The sequence below is a fragment of the Centrocercus urophasianus genome, unplaced genomic scaffold, assembly GCF_019232065.1.
Source record: "Centrocercus urophasianus isolate 14NV4802_14NV808 unplaced genomic scaffold, USGS_Curo_1.0 seq_25, whole genome shotgun sequence".
In the NCBI taxonomy this organism is placed as follows: domain Eukaryota; kingdom Metazoa; phylum Chordata; class Aves; order Galliformes; family Phasianidae; genus Centrocercus; species Centrocercus urophasianus.
Genome location: NW_024884811.1, coordinates 4,523,447 through 4,548,020, shown reverse-complemented (window position 1 = coordinate 4,548,020; position 24,574 = coordinate 4,523,447). Strand labels below are relative to the sequence as shown.

At 37.2% G+C, this 24,574-nt stretch overlaps 1 protein-coding gene across 2 annotated transcripts in view; it reads left to right on the top strand.

The window, feature by feature from the left end:
* The window catches only part of ARSB (arylsulfatase B), a 64,394-nt gene that overhangs the window by 282 nt on the left and 39,538 nt on the right, over positions 1 to 24,574 (top strand). The window contains exons 1-4 of one of the 2 annotated variants that reach the window (XM_042825607.1): positions 77 to 260; positions 3,722 to 3,908; positions 6,331 to 6,521; positions 7,473 to 7,680. In XM_042825607.1, coding sequence (XP_042681541.1) covers positions 189 to 260; positions 3,722 to 3,908; positions 6,331 to 6,521; positions 7,473 to 7,680 — 658 coding nt within the window. In that variant the 5' untranslated portion in view covers positions 77 to 188. Of the gene's footprint in view, positions 1 to 76; positions 261 to 3,721; positions 3,909 to 6,330; positions 6,522 to 7,472; positions 7,681 to 24,574 lie in introns of those variants that run through there. The other variant, XM_042825605.1, reaches the window with a different exon arrangement.

Genomic DNA, 24,574 nt, shown 5'->3' with positions numbered 1-24,574 from the left:
GTTTGTAACGCGAGCAGCCTGCAAGCGTGGAAGCGGGGCTTATTCGTGTCGCTTGGTGGAAACAAACCCGTCACCGTTTCGCTTTTTGATTGTAAAACCAAACGGGGTGAGAAAGCCGTGCTTTGGAAAATCCGAAGTGGTGGCAGCGTGTGGTGAAAAAGGTCCCTGTCGCAGACCTCTGTCTTGCTATGAACTGCAGAACTGGGGGGGCATGTGGTTCGACATCCAGCCGCATCAGCGTCATGTGCTTCGTTCGTGAGGTCTGTACCCAGCTCTGGTCTACCAGGTGAAGACGGGAAGGAACTTTTACACAGGCCAGCGAGTGCCGCAGTGATGATGAAGGGCCTGGGGCAGGATGAAGGAAGGCTGAGAGATGTGGGACTGTTCTGCCTTCTGTTCTGCAGAAGGCAGTCTGAGAAGGGATCTTATCAATGCTTGTAAATATCTAAAGTCTGACAGTCGAGAATATGGGGTCAGGCTCTTTTTCATGATGCCCACAGACAGGACAAGGGGCACAAACTGAAACACAGGAAGTTCCATGCGAATGAGAGGAAAACTTTACTTGAGGGTGACAGAGCACTGGAACCTGCTGCCCAGATTGGTTGTGAATCTCCTTTGGAGATAATCAGAACACACCTGGACGCTTTCCTGTGCCACCTACCCTAGGGAACCTGCTTTAGCAGCAGGTCAGATTCCATGATCTGCAGAAGTCGCTTCCAACCCCTGCAATTCTGTAATTGTGTGTGTAATTTATTTTTCTAACTCAGTGTTTAAATGCTTTCTTACCTACACATCCTCCTTCATGTGATGTCCTCGGCACTACATTTGTGTGTCCTTTGATTTAGCCTTAACCTGGCTGTCTCACTTCCCTGTAGTATGATCATGATCTACTTTTGGTTTTTTTCTGTTGCATGAGTGTAAGAGTTGGTCTTCATGCTCTACTGTACTTTTTTTTTTACTTTTTTTTTTTTCCCTTTTCCTCTTATTTTTTATTGCAACTTTGGCAAAGACAGGAGAAAGAAGAATTTGGGAAGGTCAAAATGGAGGAAGTGATAGAGGGTTAAGTGCTTATGCAGAACATCTTCCTTCTCTAAAGAAGTCCTCTAATGTTAATCATAGTGATTTACCAGGGGAAACCATTCAGAATGAAAATAAATGTCTCTTTGTCATTCTGGATGTTGTCTCTTGTCTCAGAGCAACTGCACTAGATGGGACTTACCCTTTGCAAGCAACACTTGCTGTATTTCCAAACATTAAAAGTGAGTAATAAGGCATAAGAAGATGTAATATATTCTTCTTCTTCTTCTTCTTCTTCTTCTTCTTCTTTTTTTTAATCAACTCTATATTTTTCATTGTAAATTTCCCATTTTCATCATATTGACCATTTCTGGAGCCCATTTTTATTCTTAATATGCTTATTTAGATATGGGTCAGCGTCAGTGGGAAATCACTGTTTCCGATCTTAAAAGTAGAAATTGGAAATACTTGGAATTCAGTCTTGATTTTGTGCTTTGACAGTGGCTATTACTATTAATATAAATAAGATATTTAAAGTTGTATGTGTGTGTGTTGCAAGCCAGAGAGGCTTATGGTTCATTATGTTGATCCCAACCTATCCAAATTAACACTCAAAATAGTGTGTTGATCAAACAAGAATGTGCCTTTATTTATTAAAAGACAGGCAAGCAAGAGAGGAAAAAGACAAGAAAAGGAGAGAGAGGAAAAAAAAAAAAAAAAGAGGAAAGGAAAGAAAAGCAAGCCACTACTGCAGATCCCATGATGTCCTTGAGTCTGTTCTGCTCCTTGTTCTTCTGGACTGGTGGTGGATGTGGTGGGGCATATGCCACTGGCTTTCGGGTTGGCAGTGCCTCTTATGCCATATGATGGCCTCTTCCAGTTGGGCGAGGAGCTGTTGCCAGGCAGAATGTGTCTGGTATCATGTGCCACGTGCATGCTGTACCAGCTGTGCTTCTCCCTCTGCATGATGATCATGTTCGTGGTTGGACGGGGGACCCAAGACCTCCTTAAGCAAGGCAGCTAACTCTTGATTTCTCCACAGCTTGTGCACATGTGTTTGTTATGCAACTTTTCAGAAGGGTGTTACAGTGTAGGATTTTGTTGTGGGGCCTTCACAAGATTCTGCAAGTCCTCTCTTAACCAATCACAAAAATAGTAAGAATTTGGAGTGTTATGGTTGGGTATGGTGTTGTCTCAGAGTCTGAGCCAGAAAGAAGCATGCATAATGTGTTTTCTATCCTAGGTTTAAGTTTTTTTATGGTTTGGTTTGGTTTGGTTTGGTTTTTGGTGGGAAATCACAGAATAGCTTGATTTGGAAGGGACCTTAAAGTCCACCCAGTTCCAACCCACTTGCTGTGGACAGAGATGAAACCCACTAGATCAGGCTCCCCAATGCCCCACCAGCCTGGCCTTGGACAACTCCAGGGATGGGGCAGCCATGGCTTTTTTGGGCAGTCCATTCCATCAACTACCACCCTCTCCATGAAAAATTTCTCCATAACATCTAATACAACTTCTACTTTTCTAGTTTAAAGCCACCTGTCCTGTCGCTGTTGGTCTGTGTAAAAAGTCGGTCCAGCTCCTGTTTATCTGCTTCTCTAGGGTACTGGAAGGCTGCAGTGAGGTCTCCGTAGAGCATTTTCTTCTCCAAGCTAAATGAGCCCAACTCCCTCAACCTTTCCTCATGGAAAGGTGCTCCAGCCCTCTGATCATCTTTGTGGCCCTCTTCTAGACCTGCTCCAACAGCTCTGTGTCACTTCTCTACTAGGGGCTCAAGATCTGGACCCATTTATTTCAGATGGGGCCTGATGAGGGCAGAGTAAAAGATCACCTTTCTCTCCCTGTTGGCCAACTCTCTTTTAATGCAGCTCAGGGTATTATTGGACATCTGGGCTGCAAGTGAACACTGCTGGCTCATGTCCAGCTTTTTGTGCACCAGAGCCCCCAAGTCCTTCTCTGCAGGACTGCTCCCAATGAGTTTTTCTCTCAGTCTGTATACATATCTAGGATTTCCTCAACCCAAGAGCAATGCCTTGTGCTTGGCACAATGGAAACTCATTAGGTTCTCATGGGTCCACTGTTCAAGCTTGTCCAGGTCAATCTGTATGGCATCCCTTCCTCATTTCACCTGCAACATTCAGTTTGATGTCATCAGCAAACTGGCTGAAGGTAAACTTGATCCCACTGTCTATGTTGTCAAAGATAAGGGAATTAACAAAATTTAGCTTATAGTATGTAGTCATGGAAGAGGTTTCTTGCCTTGAACATGATGTACTAATCAGACTATCATTACTTCATTACTGGTCATACTTTTGTGAAGAGATACACAATTCACCACTTGTTAAGTTTAAAAACATGGATAGTTAGAGGTCTAACAGAAAGACTGTAGTGGTAGTTGGGTAGTTGTTAATTGATAGGTTTTCCAGTGGAAGCCCAAAAGGCGCTTTTTTTTTTTTTTTTTTTTTTAATTACATTTTTGTACTTGATTTCCACTTGAGAAGGTCCTCTTCTTAACACCAACAATGCTATTTCATTGTCTTCCTCCATATCCTCCATCTTTGGGTTCCTGAACTCCCTCAAAACAGGCCATAAAAACTGATGCTAGCCTGCTTCATAGTATTTATTATTTTGGGGCCTGATATACAGCCTACATACATGTGTCATTGCACTGTAAGTAATCTTTCTTCTTTCCTTTCCTTGCTAGATCCACACAGGTTTACAACACCAAATAATTTGGCCGTGCCAGCCCAGCTGTCTACCACTTGATGAGAAACTCCTCCCAGAGCTGCTTAAAGATGCAGGATATGTTACTCACATGGTGGGGAAGTGGCATTTAGGGATGTACAGGAAGGAATGCCTTCCAACCCGCAGAGGATTTGATACTTACTTTGGTAATGGGTAGATTTAATCTGTGCAGTAAATGTGGTGTTAAAAATGATGCAAGAATGTTTGATTCTTCTAAGGACAGATTTACTGTTAATGCATAAGTAAATGAATGTTTGTGTAAGCTTATTTGCAAAGTGTAACTGTTTAAAATGCACTGGTGTATTAAATGTATGTCCAAACCTCACTATTTATTGAAGAAAATGCCATAATTATTGAGTCCCTCTAAAGGAAGTGTTTATTTTTAAAGAACTGCATTTAAATGTGATGGTTAGAAGACTTTAGGTGTAGTGACTAGTTTCATTTTCTAGACCTGTCCCTCACCCCACCATCCCGGCCAAAATCCCGGCGGGGGGCCATAAACAATAGACATATTTTGTTCTGAAAATAATATTAAATTTACAGTAAGCTGATACATTTAAAAGGGAAATAAGTAGGCATCATACCATACTTTGTGCTTTGTGAATAGAATATCACTGATTTTCCATTTCCTCTGGAAAGGAATGTAGTGCAAGAACGTTTATGAAATGACAGTCAAAATGTTACAGGAATTTTAAAGATAGGAAGTCAGCCACCTAGATTTAAAAAAACAAACAAGCAAAATGCCAGAATTGGATTGTCCAAATATGTTTATGTTACAAAGCAATTTGTAACTATGTACTACATATTTTTCCTCTCAGAAAGTTTTTCCAAGTATTGACAGGACGTTCCATACCTTTGCACAAATATTCTTAGTATTATTTGGATTGGGCTATCACTAATGCACCCCATGTCACCTGAGACTGAATACAAAGTTGTTAACATCCACTAGGTTGGATTTTAAAAACTTTCATTGAGTGGAAAAATCCATTACATCACATCATCTTGAAAATAACTTTGTCACTATTAATTGCTACTGCCCAGTTTTACAGTTGGGAAATTAAGATAAACTTCATCTATGCTTTCTGAAGTCCGTGCTCTTCACACAGAACAGTTTTGTCTCTTGACTCTCAGGAGAGTTTGAGACTATGGCTTCACAACTGAATGAAGCTAATAAATAGAGATCACAGTATGATGGATCATTGCTTAAATGTTTATGCCTTTTCCCATGTTGGCCTTCTCCTCCCATCTTTTCTATGAGCTTGTGTTCTTTTTGACAGCACAGATGTAGATATAGGCTTACACTCATTGTGAAATCTCACCATAGGAATGAGCAGGATTTAATACTGGGCCAGTGTTGCCTCTAAGTATGCTCACTGAGTGCCCAGCATGACACTAAGGGAATTCTTTTTCAGAGAATGTGGTGGTTTGATACCGAACTATGTTCATTTAATTCCACTAGGTTTTGATTGCAGTTAGAGGCTTTTCATTCTGCAGCAAGAGTCTTGATAGTGTCTCCCCCAGTGGACACTCAAAATAGAAAAATGAAATTTTTAGTTTGAATAAATTGAGGGAGGCACACAAAATTACTATTTATGCTTTAGAAGAAAAGCCCTTTTTTGACCTAAAAATGTAGGGAGTGTTTTGTACTTTGATATCTCTTTCTTCTTTCTCTACTTATCTTTTTTGCATGACTAATAATACTTGAAGCTGCTGAATAAGATTCAAGTACAGTTCTTCCATTTTGAAGTTTTATCCTCAGCTTTAGTTTGGTTTTGCAGAATTTCAGAATATAATTTTGCAGATTCGGCCTTTTTTTTTTTTCCTAGGATATTGAAATATACATATGAAATCTAATTCTAGAAGCAATAATTATAAGATTTGAATGATTTTAAAGAGTTTTGTTTCTGATCTATAGAAAGTAAGGCACTCAGTGCTTAACAGTATAGTTCTTGGTGGGAGCAAATTTGTACCTCTCGATTTTTTTCTTTTGGTTATTGTAATATCCTCTTTTCACCAGTTAGGGGCAGCAGTGGATAAAAAATGTCTTTATAGTTGAAGAAACACTTCATTTTTGTTTGTTTTTTTAAATAAATTTAAGAAAAAAAAATCACCAAATAACAACCGAAAAGGCAAACAAACAAACAAAAAGCCTACAAAAAAACAAGTGCTAAGATAAAGTAGTCCAAACTTTGTAATAGAGAGAAAAGTCTTACATGAAAAAGTGTTGTTCCAGATATAAATCCATGCTATTACTTGGATAAGTCACTTATTTCACTAACAGTGTATTGTTTTATAACATGTATCAAAGGTTTGAACATAAATGTTACTGAACTGCATTCAGACGATTTTCTGTGCAGTGAAATTACTGTCTGTAGTAGTGATGAAAAGTCTGTCTGTTAAGTGTTGAGCTATTTAGTCCTATCACGGGCTGTCACTGCAGATTATTAAAAGTTGGATGAGTTTCTCATCCCTAAGGCTCTAAAGTTTTGACATTTTTATTTGGCTCTTTTTCCCATGTGTCTGCTTCTGTGATGTTATATGGGCCTCTTCATTTGTCATCCTTTCTAGGTTATCTTCTGGGGAGTGAGGATTATTATTCTCATGATCACTGTGTGCTCATCAAAGCAAAAAATGTAACACGCTGTGCTCTGGACTTCCGTGATGGAGAAGAAGTCGCAACTGGGTTTAAAAACATGTACTCCACGAATTTATTTACAGAAAGAGCTGTAGATCTTATAGCCAATCACAAAACTGAGAAGGTACAGTCAGCAGTTCTTACTCGCACTAAAGAATGTTTATTTAAAAAAAATTATATATATATATTAATGCAGAGGTTTATCTAGGCTTTTTAGAAGGTTACACAGAGAACTAAATGCTAAATGTGAGAAGTAGCACTGATAAAACTCATCTTTTCTCCCTGTCCAAATGAATTTGGTTTGCACGACCCTAGCCTACTAGCCTTCTCCATTTTATTTTTAATAATAGGAGCAGTGAATTTATAAAAATGTTCTAGCGTGTTGCTCTCCTAAAAAGAGAGTAGAAAGCTTAGTGGAAGAATTTTCAGAGAAAAAACTCATAACTGTGTTATGAAGAGAAGGTACAGATGATGTTTTCTTACGCCTTTAGATAGGTCTTTTACCAAAGGTCCTCTTAATTTACTTAGCATGAATTCAAATCCTGCATTCAAATCATTTATAAAAACACTGAAGAGAACTGGCCCCTAAAATGGAGCTCTGCAGCATCCCCTTAGTGACGGGCTGCTAGCCTGATGTAACCTCACTTACTGCAATCCTCGAGTGTGACCCATCAGCCATTGTTCATCCATCATATTCTGTTTTTGGCTGGCTGCATGCTGGACATTTTGTCCAGAAGGGTACTGTGAGAAACAGTATTGAAAGCTTTGCTGAACTCCAGAATGACCAGGTCTACTGACTTCCACTGGCCAAAAAGATTGATAACCTTGTCATAAAAGGAAATTAAATGAGTTACACATGTCCATCCTCTTGTGAACCTGTGCTGGCTATAACTAAGCTGTATTGTCTTTCAAGGTTATTTCAGTAGCTCCAAGAATAGTGTTTTCTGTGATTTTACCAAACACTACAATTAGAAGTCTAGAATAAGTTCCTGTGCATGTTAATGAATTAAAGCATTTTTTTTTGCATGTAGTGCTTTGTGTTAAACTAATTCACATTCTCTCCCTTCCACCCCAGCCCCTCTTTCTCTACCTTGCTTTTCAGTCTGTCCATGAACCCCTTGAGGTTTCTGAAGAGTACATGAAACCATATTCCTCCATTAAAGATGAAAAGAGGCGCCATTATGCAGGAATGGTGTCTCTTTTGGATGAAGCTGTAGGAAATCTTACTGATGCTCTGAAAAGATATGGTCTTTGGAATAACACTGTTCTTGTTTTCTCTACTGGTAAGTTCATTTGATTATATAGTTTCAGTAATATTTTCGATACAGTCGATACAGTGCTGATACAATGTCTAACAAGCTGAGTGCAGAGACATCTGGCCTTTGTGTTGTTCCTCGGTGTCATTTGTAATTACAGAAGATGGATGAAGGAGGAAACTCAAACTGTAAGGAAAGCTGTCCTCTTATGGCTTTTTTATATATGACTAAAACAATTCTCAAGAATTATCAGTAGAAATGGAGGATGCTCCTATTGAAGCAAAAACAGTGTTATAAATACAGAGTGGTGCAGTAAAATTGGAGGCATTTTACTTGCTACTGAGGTCACTGGGTATCTATCAGAACAGAATCCTTACTATGAGTAATCTACCGAATTCATATGTCCTGAGCAGCAGGTGGCTTTCTGGTCAGTCTATAAATTGTTATAGGTTGCAGAAGGCACGAACTGTCAGTTGGCAAGCACGTTGAAACCAGAACTCATTTTTCCTGTTACTTTGATGTAACATGATTTTTTGCACATTTCTAGCTTAAAATATTCCACTGGCATGTTGCACCTGAGAAGCAGAGGTCTGTTAATTTAGGCAAATGCAAATAATAGATAATAAGACAGTTTTCTTTGTTTCCAAACTAGGAGTGAAATGGAACCTCTCTGAAATACAGCTGCTTGGCTGGATTTCAGGGAAATAGATGTTCTTGTTTGGTTGGCAGTGGGAAGCTGCCTGTTAAAAATCAGTCATTTGCCCATGCTTCACACATCAGGGCTGTCAAAATGCATTTTATGCGGACAGGCTGAGGAGAAAAAAAAACAAAACCAAAACAATCAACCAACAGCCCCCAAAAAGCAAACTTGAAAAGCAGAACTCAAATTTTGATAAAAACGCAATGATTTATTTTAAGTTTATCAACTGCTTTGGAATTTCAATTTAAGTCCAAGCCTTCTTCCCTTATGATGTTGCATTTGCATCCAGGTTTTGTCTCTAACAGGATTTGATAACTTTTCTGTGCCTGTTTCCGTTTACAATGTTCTCATATTTAGAACTGAAAGTAAGCAAAGCCATATGGAAAATGATACCAATACTTATTCCATGTGGAAAAAATCCAATCTTTGTTCATGGGGTCCTGGTTGAATTTTTTCACCAATGTTTTTTCAGTACATTGTGGAATAAAGCCAACAACATCTGAGCTGGAAGTCCAGAGTATTTTGGAATTAAAAGGACAAATTTATTTTTTGTTTATGAGATGCTTTTTTTCCAAATAATCACAGCATACCCTGCTTTTAACAGTAGTTATTTTACAATCAGTTACATGTGCTTTTCAAACAAACTCAGACAGGAGAATCTATTATCTCTTATCTAATGGAACTTGTCTTGACTTCAGTGAAGTTTTAAACTGCCAGGAGTGGAATTTAATGATTCAAATGCAAGGAAATTGGGCCTAGATCAAGGAGATCACAGGGCAGTGATGAATTTTTTCCAGGGTTCTCTCTTTAGTTCACACAACTGTTCCTTATAGGCATAAAATGTTGCATACATTAAAGACTCAGATTTCAAAAAATCAAATGTTGAAGCCATTAACTGCTTTTTAAAAAGTGAGAAATCCATTCAACTTTTTCATATTCTGTCTATCGCTTTTGCAGCTGGTATCTTATAAAATGATCACTAGAAAGTGGTTGAAATGAAACCTAGGAGGGTCTGCAGCTGGGTGTCTTATGCAGAGAACTGTGCTATGTGAGATCTCTTTGCAAGTTCTTGTTCTCTATTTTATTAGTGTGCACTGATAGTTACAATATAGGTATACACCTAAATGGTATTAACTAAATTAATGAGCATGAAAGTTTGGTCTGCAGCGTGGCTTGAGAGGATTTATGTTTTTTTGTTGTTTTTGTTGTAAAATCAGTGCTCTTGTATGTTTGCGATTTCGATCTTTCTAGACTTGTTTGGTACTTTCCTTGTAATGAAACTATACCTTCCCTCACGTCTTATTGTTTTACTCTATGCCTTCTGCTGACTTCGTGCTGTGTTTAGATTTCTCTTCAACCTTTTTTCCTACCAAGTTTTATTCTAGCGTAAACATTTTCTTCAGCTCTGTAGGGCCTGATAAGTGCTCTGAACACGTAGGCCTTATTCCATATGACTAAAGAGATACGTTTTCATATATAACTAGGAGTTATCTTCAAGATAATTCTTCCTATGTTGTGAAGTTAAGAATCAGTAAGGTTAATTTAGAAATTTAAATGAAGACTACAAGGAGGAGTCTAGGGAATGATAAACAGTATTCATAATTTTATTGGGCTGTGGTTGCATTTCTTCTCAGCAAAGTAGTTAAAGATACAGGACCATAAAGACACCCTCAGTTTTCTTAAAAACTCATGTAGTTCAGTAAGTGTAGTTTTGGAAAACAATAGAGAAAAAAGAAGTGAAGCCTCTAGTTTTGTGGTAGGTTTTACTTTACTATTTACTGTCCCTTTCTTTACTTACAGCCAAAATTGACAATTTTATGTTTATGCCTCACTATTTTGAAATTTACACAAACAATGTAGAAACTGCAGTGATCATTTGCTGCTGTTTGCTTCGCCACTTAGCATTGAAACAAACAGGTCTTCCTATTGATTCTTTCACTGTTCACTATCAAACAAACCAAAAGATCTCTTTTTAGTGAATATTCAAGTAATCTAAAACACGGTATGATTTTTGCTCTCATAGTGGATTTCTTTTTGTTAAAATCTTTAGTGTTTTTTCCTGTTTGTATAATGTAATGGCTCAATCAAGATTCACTTGAAAACGTGCCAGCTGGCAAATGGAACTACTGCACATTTTACAAGGCTTTGCAAATTGTATAGAACTCCAGTTTCTCTTTAGAGGAAATAAAAGGCCTGATGGATGTACTGGGCCAAGAATGAAGTCATCTGATGATCAGTAAAGTCTCACCACCTCTCAATATTTCATGTACATAAACATTGCAGTTCTTTTTTCTACAGATACACTAGCAATTTTGGGAGGTAAATAAGGAAAAAAAGGGATAGTAAGTGGTATTACATTTATGTATCCAGTAGCAGAGACAACTTCTTGACTGCTTCAAAGTAAAACAGAATTTGCTTTGCACATTTTGTACTGCAGATGCAAATGATTTACACTGATAAAATCAGTGGTGAAAATAAAGTCCTTCTTTATTTAAGCAAAAGAGATAAAAATGAGTGCAGCAATATCTTGAGTGTGCATGGATTTTTATCCATTTGAAACACAAAAAACCAACATACAGTTTATTTTTCTTTTTAGAAAACATAAGAGAGTGTAACTACTGCTTTCCTGGTTAGGACCTTGATTTAAAATACCCAAAGGTCATAATAAGCATTCTGTTTGTATAAGTTTAGCTCAGTACTATTAGCACTGGTTTAGAAGCCCAAGTTTTGCTTCAAATGTAGACCTATATTTGAGGTAAGAGGTGGAGATTTGCTGTCTACCACATGTGTTTAAAGTTCTTGCAAAATGCAACAAGTTATTTGAGTGGACACTTGCCAACATTAGAAAACACAAATCAGACTTCTGTTTTCAGTTCTGTATTAGAGGTGATATCCATTGTCTTATTTAACTTTCAGCTTCTTAATATTCTAAACTGTTTTGAAAGCAACACCCCGTAACACTCTCTCTTCCAGTATGCCTGACAGTTCTTAAAAGTGGATTAGCACTGTAGTGTCTCTTTGTTGCCATTTGAGGGCTTTGAACAGTAAAATATGTAGAGCATTCCTCTTCAACCCAGGGCTTACATTGCTAAGAGAAAACTACATAAATCCTCTTAATGATGAAGGATGTGACAGTGATGACTGTTTTCATTCCAGAATATGTTTTCTTTTTTATCATTTTAGAATTATGATTAATAGAAGCACAAACTCTCTTGGACATACTTACTAATGTTTATACAGCCTCTCTTACACACTCATGTATTTTTCCTTAGAAATTTATATTATCTTTCTCTATTAAAGAATTCTTCTTACTCCTTTTTGTTTTATTTTATCTTAAGCATATCATTTCATTTTATTTTGTTTTAAGCATATTTTGGCTTTTGTCTGTGTGTTGTTGTATGTGTAATGTTGTGTATTTTCCTTCTTCTTTGTTACAAAACAGGGATCTGACTTTTACTGGACTTTTAAAATCTTTTTTATATCTTCCTTATGTCTTTGGTCTTGAGTGAACTTCATTTATTCTCTTTTGTAGGTAAGGAACTTCAGGGAGACTTTTAGTTTTAAGTTGTCTAAAGCAGCCGGAGGACAAATTGATTGGAAAAGTTACTATCTGACTGTATTGTTAGATGTGCTATCAACAAGAATTTTTAGTGTACCTCCTCAGTTATAGCAAGTTTATTGAATAACAGGTTTAATCAGTCCTGTCAGGAAACTGAGAAGTTCAGTGTACTGTTATCAAAGAAAGTGACAGAGCATCTACATTATTTACATACATATCTAAGTTGTGTTCAATGAAAACATTTGAGTTTGTGTATTTGAAATTTCTACTTTTGTCTTGACTGTTTAAGTTTGTTATTCTACAAGCAAAAGGTGCATCATACCACTGCACTTGCACTAATTGCAGGTATTGCTGGTGAGTGAGAAATAACGGAAGGTGAAGAATAGTTTGGGTTGTAATGGACCTTTAAGATCACCTAGTTCCAACCCCCTGTTACAGGGAGGGACAGTTCCTCTAGACCAGGCTGCTCAAAGCCCTATCCAGCCTGACCTTGAGCACCTCCAGGGAGGGGTCATTCTCAACCTGCCTGGGCAACCACCCTCACAGTAAATAATTTCTTCCTAATATCTAGTCTGAATCTACTCTCTTCCAGTTTAAAACCATTTCCCCTCATCCTCTCACTACATGTCCATACAAAAAGTCCCTCCCCAGATTTCCTGTAGGTTCTCTTCAGGTACTGGAAGGCCACTACAAGGTCACCTCAGAGTTTTCTCTTCTCCAGGATGAAGAGCCCCAGCTCTCTCATCCTGTTCCCATAGTGGAGGTACTTCAGACCGCTGGTCATCTTTGTGGCCCTTCTCTGGACTGACAATGGGTCATGTCCTCCTTGTGTTGGGGGCTCCAGAACTGGATGCAGTCCTCCAGGTGGGATCTCATGAGAGCAGAGTAGAGGGGCAGAATCACCTTTCTCGACCTGCTGGTCACACTTCTCTCAATGTAAATCAGGATATAGTTGGCCTTCTGGGCTGCAAGCACACATTGCTGGCATACGTTTTTTGTTTCATATTCCAGTACTGGCTTTCTATTTTTATTTTTTTTTTCTAATTTTCCCCAATAAAGTAGGGGGAACATCTAATGCCAGAAGATACATGTAGTTGTAATGAAACATCTAGACTACGTTGTAATTATGTTATGAAAAGCAGAAATGCTATCTTATGGAGGAAGTTAATTTCAAAATGAAAGCTGAGAAAATAATGGTACTCGAGAAATATAGTGTCTTTCTTTTTTTTCCTATTCTAAAATCCTGTGAAAACCTGAAATGTTTTGTAGGAAATATTTGTCTTTGATTTCTTATAGCGTTAAGTCCCATCACCCCTCCCTATTTTTTCTCTTGCAAAACTGAGCATTCTGAAATTGAATTCCTGAACAGAGGGTAACCTTATGGCAGAAATACTTACTTCTTATTAGGCTTTAAAATTCTTGCATAGCCAGAACCTGGTATTTTTCTTCCTGCTTGAAAGAAATGCCAGTACTTAAAGTGAAGTTCACTTGTAAATAAACTCAGAAATCATTGATTATCAGTGTTGCTAGCTGTCCATTTTTGGTTAAAGCTTTGACTTAACCATGCTAATAGTTATCCTAGCAATTTTTTTTTTTTTCTCAGGCTGAGCGTAGTGATGAATGCTGAAAACAGCTACTTTTACATGTTAAAGGCATTTAATGATTTCACACCACTGTTGAAAATTTGCATTAGAGTATAATTCCTATACAACTGTACTGGTTTACTCTCCATGACAGTGTTAAATAATGCATTATACTGTGTATCAAAATCTTCTGCACTCAGTTTGATGACCTCATTCAGTGCGCTGTCACTGGGAGAAGTCCATTTTTTTCTCAATTATGTCTTATTTAAGTTGCTTACTGCAGACATATGAGAAGTTTTTCAATTATTCACATTGGTTTTAGGTTAAAATTTGCCTTTGTATTTCTCTTGTTTAATAATGATATATGTTAGTATTGACCTGACAGAGCAGAATCTGTAACTGAGACTGTTTAGTTACTGAAGCTGCTTATAGTAAAATGATTGCCTGAAACTGTCTCCACTAGTACTGTTTCCATTGCTGAACCTGTACTAGGCAGTAGAGAGGGATTAAAAGAAAAAAGAACAGAATGAAAAAGGACATTGTATGTGCAGCTGTTGAAACACCGTGTTTGTAACTGTTGGAATCTTTGTATAAAATTCATTTTTTCCATGAGATCAATTTTTTTTTTTTTCCTTTTTTTTTTTTTTTTTTTCCTGTGTTAGAACAGTCAGGAGAATAAACAGACAACTCTGTTAAGCTAAAAAAAAAAAAAGTGTTGATTTATCTGAATACTACTCTGTAAAAACATGGTGCTCTGATGCAGAAGGAGTATTATGTTCTCTTGATGGAAAACGAAAGCCCTATGGGTGCACTTAAATCTTGATGAAAATTACATAAGCAGAAATTTTTTAGGAGAAGGTGTGGTTTTCTCTTTCCTCTGTGCCTCTAACAGAAACAGCTTTCAGTAGTTCTTCTGTATTAAAATCTGTATTAAATACTACAGATATAATAGTGGATCAGCTGTTTGAAGACTTTAAGTAGCTTTTCTCTTGCTTGTGTTGAACCTTCAAGGCTGCTCTTTCCATTGAGCATATACAGCATCATAATGAAGTATACAACGGGTGTCTTTTTGTCCACAAACCTTAACTAAATGAAAGTTGTTTTTTTCACTGAAAATGCATGCTTCCTGCGAGCCATCAAAGGAGAGTGTTTGTCACACTTTCAGCACAACTCAAAAATGAAGCAACAAATGGATCTTTCAAATGCAACATGAAGAAATAGGAAAGAACTTGAGTTCAAATTAAGGGCAAAGTTATTCTCTAATTCATGCTGTGAGTAGCTTATCCACAGTGTAGATCCCTGCTCTGTATGCTGTACTGTCTCTCTCTCTCTCTCTCTCTCTCTCTCTCACTCTCTCTCTTTTTTTAAACAAAACCTCAATGGGAGTTCCATTCTTGGAACATGTACAGAATAAGCAGCATTCATGCTGTGAAGATCAGAGGGGAGAAATTCTCTCCAAATGTGATCTTTTACCACTGCTATTGACAGTCCTCTCTGTTTAACTCTGAGTCACAATCATAGGCTTCAATCATACAAAGGAAGGGCTCTGAAGTCCTGTTCTGTGACCTAGACTTGCAGTAAGAATGTGGGAGGTCAAAAATAATATGCATTCACAGAGCTATGCATTGAAGCTGTCTGCTGCTTGCTCTAGACAAGTGTTTGGCACTAGTAAATGCTATTTAATTCCCCTTTGCCTATACAGAATTCACCCTCAGAACTGGGAAGAAAAAAAAAAGAAAAAAAAAAAAAGACCAAAACCCAACAACAAAAAGTTGTCTGCTTATATTCTTGATACTGGCGGCTGATGGAAGTGTTAATCCAAAATTTGTGTACAGTAATTCTGTACACAAATGGACAAAAGCAAGAAAGTTATGGGGAAGTTGACTTTTTTTCCATCCTTTGCTTTTATCTCAGTGTCTGTGTTTTGTTTATCTATGTCTAAGCTTGTGTGCACACTGTATGTTACTCATTTTACTTATTTTTGAAATATTTGTAAACTTCAGAAAGTTTCTTTGTAGAAACGTTGTGTGTAGTGTGAAGCACTCCACTGACATACTCTGTTTTCAGTGGTATTGAGACTACCATTGTTAGACTGGCTTCTTAAAGTTTATAAGCTCGGTATAAAATAACTTCACAGTTAACTTTTAATAGACTTTCCAGTTCTGCTTCATTGTGGATGGACCCTTACACTGGCCTCCATATGGTAGTGATTAGGTGTAAGAGCATGATTGCACATAAAGCCCCAGTCCTACAGAGAAGCACTCAATATATGGCTTGTAACAAATGCTTACAGAACCAAACGGGATGAATGAGATATGCCATACTATTCCTGCCATCTTTTATATACTGCTTGCTTCCATTAATTGAATTGTTGTGGATTAAAAGAACCTAAATTGTTCATGGTTGAATTGCATTGGACTTTTAAAATACAATAATGTCAGATAGAAAAACCAACAATTTAATATTGCAAAAAATATAGAATTAAGCAAAAGGGATGACAAAGCAACATCTTCAGTAATCCTATGTGGTGGTTGTTTTGGATAGTTGATGATGTGTCCCCAGTCCACTTTGTTATGTAGTTCATGCTCTGTTAAGATGATTGTGCTTCCTGGCTGATGGCAGCAAAGTGGTAGGATCACATTAGATCCTTGAGATGCAGGATTAAAAGACAAGTCTGTTCTTGCTTCTTATGATTCACTGTAGAGTCTTCTAAGGCAGAAGCACAAGAGGAAAAGGAAGAAGGGCCTTCAAAAAGTGCCAGTTTCTATTCCTTTTCAAGCTTTCCTCATGCTTAGTTTTTGCACAGTGGAAATGCATTAGAAACTTGAGAGACGGAAGGAGTTTAGTCTGTACTTATTCTACTGAGATCTGGTGAATATGGCAATCTCTGATTGTTCTGCCTGTTTTGGGTAAGCAAATGGGGAAATGTTTTTCACTTTGTTTAGGGACTGTATCTTGGAAAAAAATTGGGTGAATAAGCCTTTTCATTTTTCCTCAAAACTTTCATAATCTTAAGTATTCCTTGTCCTCTAAGCTGTTTTATACTATGGCTATGAATTTACAAATACATGAGGTACTATTAAATCATCAGATACTACTAAAGATACTAAATATTAAAATATAACCAAACGTATGCCTTTTTAAAATCAACTAGTCTCTTGTCTATGTAGGTCACTCCAAGTGTAATGCCTTCTATTTATGGGGGCTGCTCTGAAAGTAGTGCCACCTATTTGATTATGGTGGACCGCAGCAAGCTCTTGCTTTTGTGGACCAATATAGGAATTAAAGGAAAATTGATCACTGATTTACAGAAGCAGCATACAGTATTGTCTAGTCTGGGTTAAACGTTTGGAAGAAGCTGCAGATGTTGTAAGATGGCCCTAGTATTACCAGAAAAAAAAAAAAAAACAAAAACTCAAATCCATGATGAGTTGTTCTGAATCTGTGTTCTTTCTTTGCATTTTCTTTTTTTTTCATATCTGTATGATTACAAGCATGCTATGGCTTGGCTAGTACATCTGCTTTTTATACTTTTGAATATTTAAGAATTAAAGTATGCTCCAAATAAATGTGTGAAAGCTAAACTACAGAAAAAAAAAAAAATAGAGGTTCCATACAAAAGCTCAGCGCAAGTTTTTTTGTTTTTTTTTTTTCACTTTCCATCATTCTGTTTTGTCCCTGTTCATTGTAAGGGATTTGGTGTAGATGACCTTTAAAGGCCCCTTCCAACTCTAAGGATTCTATGATTCTGTGTTATTTCTGTGTATTTAACATAATAGATCTGTATCTGGGGAAGATTTCACTTTAGCGTGTGTTAAAGCAGTAAGATTTTTTCTCTCTGCTTTAATTCATAAGTAAGTGTAACCAGCAGAATTTACTTAGAATATTTGAATATAGAGATGTTGAGTGTCTGGGAATTTGTACATTTTACAGATGTCATGTTTAAAAAAAATAAAGGACATAAACAGTAGTTTTTCCAAATCACTCCTGTTCTGTAATCAGATATCATATCAGCTAAAATTGACTTAAAAAGTTTAGTATTCTAGTTCTGTGCTCTTTCCTTTCAGTTTTCCTCATCATTCATTTCTCTAATAGATGTTTAGAAGGAATTAAGCTTTTGATGCCATGAAATACAAATCACTTTCTTAGGGGACTTTGTAAAGACTCTCCTCTTGGTGAGTGCAAGAATTTGCACTTTTCTTTGAAGTACTTGTTGCTGCTGGAAATTTCTTTTCTGGACTATGTGGTTTCACCTGAATGACATTTCAGATTGATTACTCAATTGGGTGAAAGAGAAGATTTGATTCTGGTAATACAGTAAAAGTATGGCTTCTGTCCCATCAAAAAAATATGCACTGTGAAATAAATTATCAAGTTTATCTAGCAGGACAGGATAAAAAAGTTTAAAGTGTGCAAATCTCTATTCTGTTTTGTGTTTTTGGTTGCCTAGAATAAGTAATTTTCATAATTCAAGACTGTGGCTTTTGCAGGCTGGGAGCATTGTTGCAAGAATTAGAATCATTGCATAGGTAAAATGCGCAGTAAGCTGTGGAGGAACAGCTGTTACTTTTAAGTCCTCTGTCTTGAAACTAAATGAAAGAAATTGGATATAGATAGCAAAAAAAAAAACCAAACAAACAAAAAAAAAACATTAATGTGCAGGAAATATGAGCTTTAATTTTAAGAGCTGGAAAAGAGACCACGTATATATTTATGAAAATGTGATCTAGTGAATACACCCTGAAGTGAAGAACAATAACAGAAACTAAGTAATAGTAGGAGTTCCTAAGGATGACAAAATAATAGAAAAAATAAGGTAGGAAACATACACTCCCCACTCACTTACTGATTCACTCTTTCAATCACCTCTTCAAAATGCTGGTGGAAGCAAGCCTTAGAAGATACCTGGGTGCTCAAGAAGAAGTAGCAAAGACTAAAGACATCACTCTTGATACTCATCTGTATTATTGACAAGAGGGCAGCGAATATAGCGGTGCAGAGAGGATGCTGTAGCATAGATTAGGAGGTCAATTTGGACCATGATGAAATAATCTGGTGTAAGGAAGCAAAATTTTTGTGACTGTGAAATGATGAAAGATGAGTGTCAAAAGCAGAGCATTAATCCTCCCAACTGTAGGATAGAGATGAAGCGTAAGTGGACTCTGAGGTTATGCAGAAAAAAGCCCTACAAAACACTAAGGAAATCTTGCAGTGTCTATTTTCATAGAAAAAAGGTAAGCAAAAGTAGATAAACAATTGCTGAATGAAAAACAGTGCTTCTGGCATCTCCTGGCAATCTATAGGATTTAGACAGATGAAAACAGATTATCGCAAGAGGTTGTATGGGTAGATCATTGTGTTGTTCATCTCCTGTGCATGCAAAAGAGAATGTTCTTTTTCTGTTTATTTGTTTGTTTGCTTGTTTTTCATGAAACAGTGTTGGAAACATAAGGGGCATGTTTAACTTTGGGAAATAAAATTTGTAAGATAGTGAAGGCTAGCACATGGAAAGTATCTGTCCTTCATTGCTAATAAACTAGGAGAGAGTTTTGAAGTACCTCTGAACATTAGTTCTGGGTGTTAAGATTTGGCCACGGTTACATGTATCAGACAGTGTAAACATCTGATGCAAAACTGGCTTGGGGACCACTTACTGTCATGTCTGTTGTATGTTCTTAGCTCTTCACACTGAAGTTTGAAGTAATAAGCTCATTTTTCCCTCCTTTCATGAAGACTTTTCTTTGTTTTGCTTTGTTTTGTTTTGTTTTTTTTCAGCTCAATCTTAATCTTTGTTCTGCTTTTGATATACATTCCTACTAATGTTCTTCATACTATTTGCAATTTTTGCATCTCTGGATGTCTTCATATGTCTCATATGACTGGAATATGTCTCTTACTAGTATTATAGTATTTCTTCATCTTGAAGTCTCTCTCTAAGCAGGAAGAAACACCCACAATGACTATATGAACTTTTAACACTGCAGCCATGTAGAATGTTTGCCTGTGCTTGTTTTGAGACGTGACCTCTAATTGCATTTTCTCATGTTAATATATATAGGCAGTGCTTTGTGTACACTGAAGTGAACTGACCCTGAATTCTCATTAACATTCTAGAGTTGCTTGAACTTAGTTGAGAAGAAGCAGGAGCAGCAATTTCACTTGTTTTACAGCAAATGGTTTCAAACAAAAGTAATAATGAAGCAACTGCAGTATGTGCTTTTCATTATAAACCTCTTAGATACAATCTACATTTTTAAGCTATGCAAAAGATTATTACTGATCATACACAGAGTACTGCATGTATTGACATCTGCAAAATTTAATGGCAGTTGTAATAATTGTTCAGACTGCTTTTGTTTGCACTGCAACACCGTAACACATTTTGAAATCAAGTAAGCATTTGTTATAAGTGGATCTTAAGAATGATGTCCTACACATGCTTTTCTGCTTCTTTTATTCCTGTTCACATGGAAGAAAAAAAAAAAAAAAGTTGCTTCCATTATTGTTCTCCGAAAGTTATATGTAGAAAGCTGAGGTTTCAAATACACAAGAACGTATCTTTCTTCTTGCAATTACTTCATGTTATGCTGTGTAAATCTGCCTTCAGGCTTTATACTAGTGCTTCTGATTGACTGAAAAAGCAAACCTATGTTTAAGAGAGTTTAATAATTACAGGTTACTGACCACAAGTGATTCACATTGACTAGGAGGTGTAAACTGCTGCTAGACAACAGCTACAGTTACAGGACAGAGACAACAGAAAGAAAAAAAAAACACAATGAAGAGAAGAAAAAAAGAAAATGCTTGTCTCAACAATGTCTGTGTGGACAGTGGTGCTGATGGGTGGAACTGTGAGGTCAGGGGCTTTTTTCTATCAGTGTTTTTTCTGCCCACAGGTGTTTTTCTGCCCTCTGTGCTTCACTTCACAGGTGATTGCCCCTGGGGTCACTCAGCTGTGCGTGGCTTCCTGTGATTCTCTTCAAGTGACCTTGAGTAGCTTGAACATTCTTAGTAGTTATAATGGATTTGGTTTATTAATCAAGATAATTTTGACAGAATTATGTTGAGAGTAAGCTCACATGCAGTTGTACCAGCCTTTGTTGAAAGACTTTTGGCCTCTTGCACAATCTGAGAGCTTAACTCTTTAAATTAATTTGGTCGGAACCAAAAGAGGACATCTTACTGTAACTAATGGCAAATGAGAAGGGGGCCCCTTGCTGACCAAAGACCTGAAAACCTTCAGTAATTTAGCAAGTCAGTTATTCTATAGTGCTGAAAAAGACTTCAAGTTGGATTTTTGAAGAATTACTAACTTGTCCTTGTCAAACTGAAGGTAAAGAAAAGATGGGAGTTCTCAGCTCACATGTGTGGGTTGGGTAGTGGTAGCTCAGAAGAGCTCAGCATCCCCTCATAAGTGTGCCTGTACTGGGACGATTTGGGCAATCTAAGGCTAAAGCTGTGTTTATGGTGAATTTGAGCCAAGGAACTTGTCAATGTTTTATGAATTTTTCTTTTCTACCACTGTCAGCAGTGGAATTGGAAACTGGTTGACCTGAAAAGGATAAGTTTTCTAGTATAAAATTTCTAAGGGATGATCATTAAGTATATATAGGCATGAAAACATTAGACTACAATGCCTACTAAGAGCAAGATATGCAGCTTGAGTGTTACCTTGAAGTTTAAGTTTTTTTCCGTGTGAATATGGACAAGCTACCTCTTGAAATTGCTGAGAATATTTATTTGAGAACTGAGTGTGGTCAGAAATGGCAGAGCGTTGCAAGCGGAGAGATTTCATGACTTCCGAATTCAGGAAACATGTTCAAAAGTGTCAGAAAGCTCAAGGATAAGGATGATAATGTTGGAGAAAGGTTGAATCTTTCCAAGAGGAAATTGCTGGTGACCTTACTGAACTGCCATGGTGTCTCAAATATACACTGCAGTGATTAAGATAATGAGATCAATTAGAAAAGAGATTATTTTGGCATGCGATTGGGAAAGGAAGTCATAAATTTTGAATAAAATAATCTCTGTTAAACAACAAATTTTAAGTGCTGCTTCATGTTACCCCCTTGGAAGCTGCATTAATGAGGCAACATTAGAAAAGGAGAAGAAGAACATTACATGTACTTCTGGAAAACACCCTAGTATTTTTATTATTACTATTTCAAGGAAATGTGTTCAGTTATAGCCAGCTTAATGTCTTATTTCTTAGATTTGGCAATGTATTACTCAGGCATTTTTGATGTCAGCATGGAGTTATAGAATGGCTTGGGTTGTAATCAACCAAGTATCATTAAGTTCTGACCCCATGTGCCACAGGCAGGGCCAGCAACCTCCAGATCTGGTACAAGATCAAATTTCCCAGGGCCCCATCCAACCTGATCTTGCACACATTCAGGGACAGAGCATCCACAGCCTCTCTGGTCAACCTGTTCCAACACTTCACCACTCTCTCTGTGAAGAACTTGCCCCTGCATATAATCTAAACCTTCCCTTCTTGAGCTTAAAACCATTCCCCCTTGTTCCGTCACTTCAATCTACTCTTGTAAAAAGTTGATTCTCCTCCTGTTTATAATCCCATTTTAAATACTGGAAGGCTGCAATTAGATCCCCTCGCAGCCTTCCCTTCTCCAGACTGAACAAGCACAACTCCCTCAGCTTATCTTTGTAGAGGAGGTACTCCAGCTGTCTGATCAGACATTAAAGGAGTAAATATCAGGTAAAAAATGATGTTGAAATATTAATTCAGCAAGACTGTTCTCTACTGTTTCCCCACCCGAAAGACATAATGTAGTGCTGAAAATCTTAAATTCATGGGAACTGATTAAAAATGCTACTTAGATCATTGAAGGGAAAGAACACTTTTTATTTAAACTTCATTTTCTCTTCATTATCTGTGTTTGTTTGCCACCATATTATCTTATCATATAATCCCTTTCTCCTCTATAAACTTCATTGCATTTAGACAAAGCCAAGTTAGCTTTAGGGCTACCATAGACTTGGACAGTAGTGAATGTATGGGTACAAGACTGATGAAAATGAAATAGACTACGGTAGACAGAATGATTACAACAGATTGCAAAGTAATTAACCACTTTTTTTTTTTTTTTTTTTTTTTTTTTTTTTTTTTTTTTTTGCCTCCTTTGAAGTTTAGGACTAGTATTATGAAGATTTTTCGTTCTACTTTTCTTCATTTGGCTGGGAGAATTGTCAGGTGGATTTTCAATTTTTGTGGTTTATATGCTTTTTTTGAGAATTGGCTTAGGAAAGATACATTGGTTAAGGTACTTGCTACCCTTTTTTGAATGTCCAGTATTGCAAGTAATAATGAAAGAGTTCTATTTCATTTTAATGTTTTATGCCAATAGATGTGTGCTTCTTTCTGATTATGAACTGTGCCAGGATTTCCTCTCAAGGAAAAGTGATGTGAAAAACAGATGTATAAATTCATCCAATTGCCTGAATCAACTCATAGTGTTAAGGCAATGCATATGTCCACTTAATATTAACAGGGGAAAAAAAGACATCTGGGCCTGCAGATGAGCTGTAAAAGTCATAGACAGACAGGAGTTGTGCTGTTGCTAGATGAGCAAAGAACAACTGAAATGCTCATGACACTAAATTGTGGCCCTGACACTTCTGTCATTTCAAGTGAACTTTTTAATTCTCTTTTTGTTTGTGGCTGTTCTGAGCTGGCTGGAGAGTTTCAATGCTGACTAGTTAACACTGGCTGCAGGAATTGTTATTGGAATGGCTGACAGCTGTCTGCCAGCCTGTCTGCACAGCCTTCCTGTGCTCGCTGCTGCTCGGCTGCACACTGCTATTGTTCATCTGGAGCCTTTCTCTTAAAATCTTTCCCAGCTGTATCCTGATATGCTAAACCACTTAAATTAGCTCCAGATTGCTCTGTTTATTTTGGGTAAGGTAAGTGACAAAGTGCAATCCTAACAGTCCTCCTCAAATAAACACAGAGGAAAAGGGGGTACAGGATATTATGATGGAAGATGCAGATTCTAGACATAAGCATGAGGCTTTAATGCATGTAAATTGGATCATTTGTCTCTCCTGTTTGCATGTGATTCTAAAATTTGGCAGCTTCACAAGCCTGGAAGTCATAGGGTTTTTTTTTTCCTTTTTAAAGTAAAAAAAAAAGTGTTGTCAAAATATTCTTCCTGAACCAATGATCCTCTAATGTTTGTAGTCTTCTCTGCAGTCTTAAGGTGCACATCTTAAAACTTTTGCTGCATCTAAATGCAGGGAACTCTGTTGTACAGAACTGATCAGCAGTAGATACAAAGCTATTTTTAGCCTGGATCATGTTCTCACGTGTTAGAATTTGTTTGTCTTCTCTTACCTTACAGCTGCAACTTGAGCACAAAATCAGCAGGCCTCGGGTCAGGCATTTTCCATACATTTAGAAATATAGATACATTAGTTTTGGCTGATTGGTGCTTATACTGACTGTAAGTACAGCATCAGTTGCCTGATTTTCTGCTTTTTTCCTCAAAAAGTTGCCATAAAAGTGTCCTAATCAGACCTTTTTTTTTTTTTTTTTTTTTTTTTTTTAATAAGAGCACTACACTTGTTCTAAGTGCATTCACACTGCTTCCAGAAGCAGAGGAAGCAACCAAAATATGTTCAAAATAAACTTCCAAATGCTTTTACTGAATGAAAACACCTAGACACTGCCAACTATTGGACACTTTCTGGCTCTTGCAAGCTTTACGCTTGAAATTTGGTGCTTCCTACCATACTCACAGTCATTTATCAGTCCTATTCACTCCTCTGCTTATGGAGGAGTGTCTGTCTACCACATAAACCTACTTCTTCTGCTGGTAGGAGGAGAGGGGAGTGTATTTTAAAATGAAATGAGAATTTTAACAGTCTTTTAAATTAAATATATAACCATGATTGTAAATGAAAAGAGGGAGCATATGGAAGGGATTCCATATGTTCCCTTTGTCAAAGAAGTAGCTTTGCTTCTCCTCTCGACAAAGTGCTTAATCAGTTACTCAAAAGCAACTGGAATAAGCAAACTGGAATAAGTACTCTAATTATTGACCATATTTGCCCTTTAAA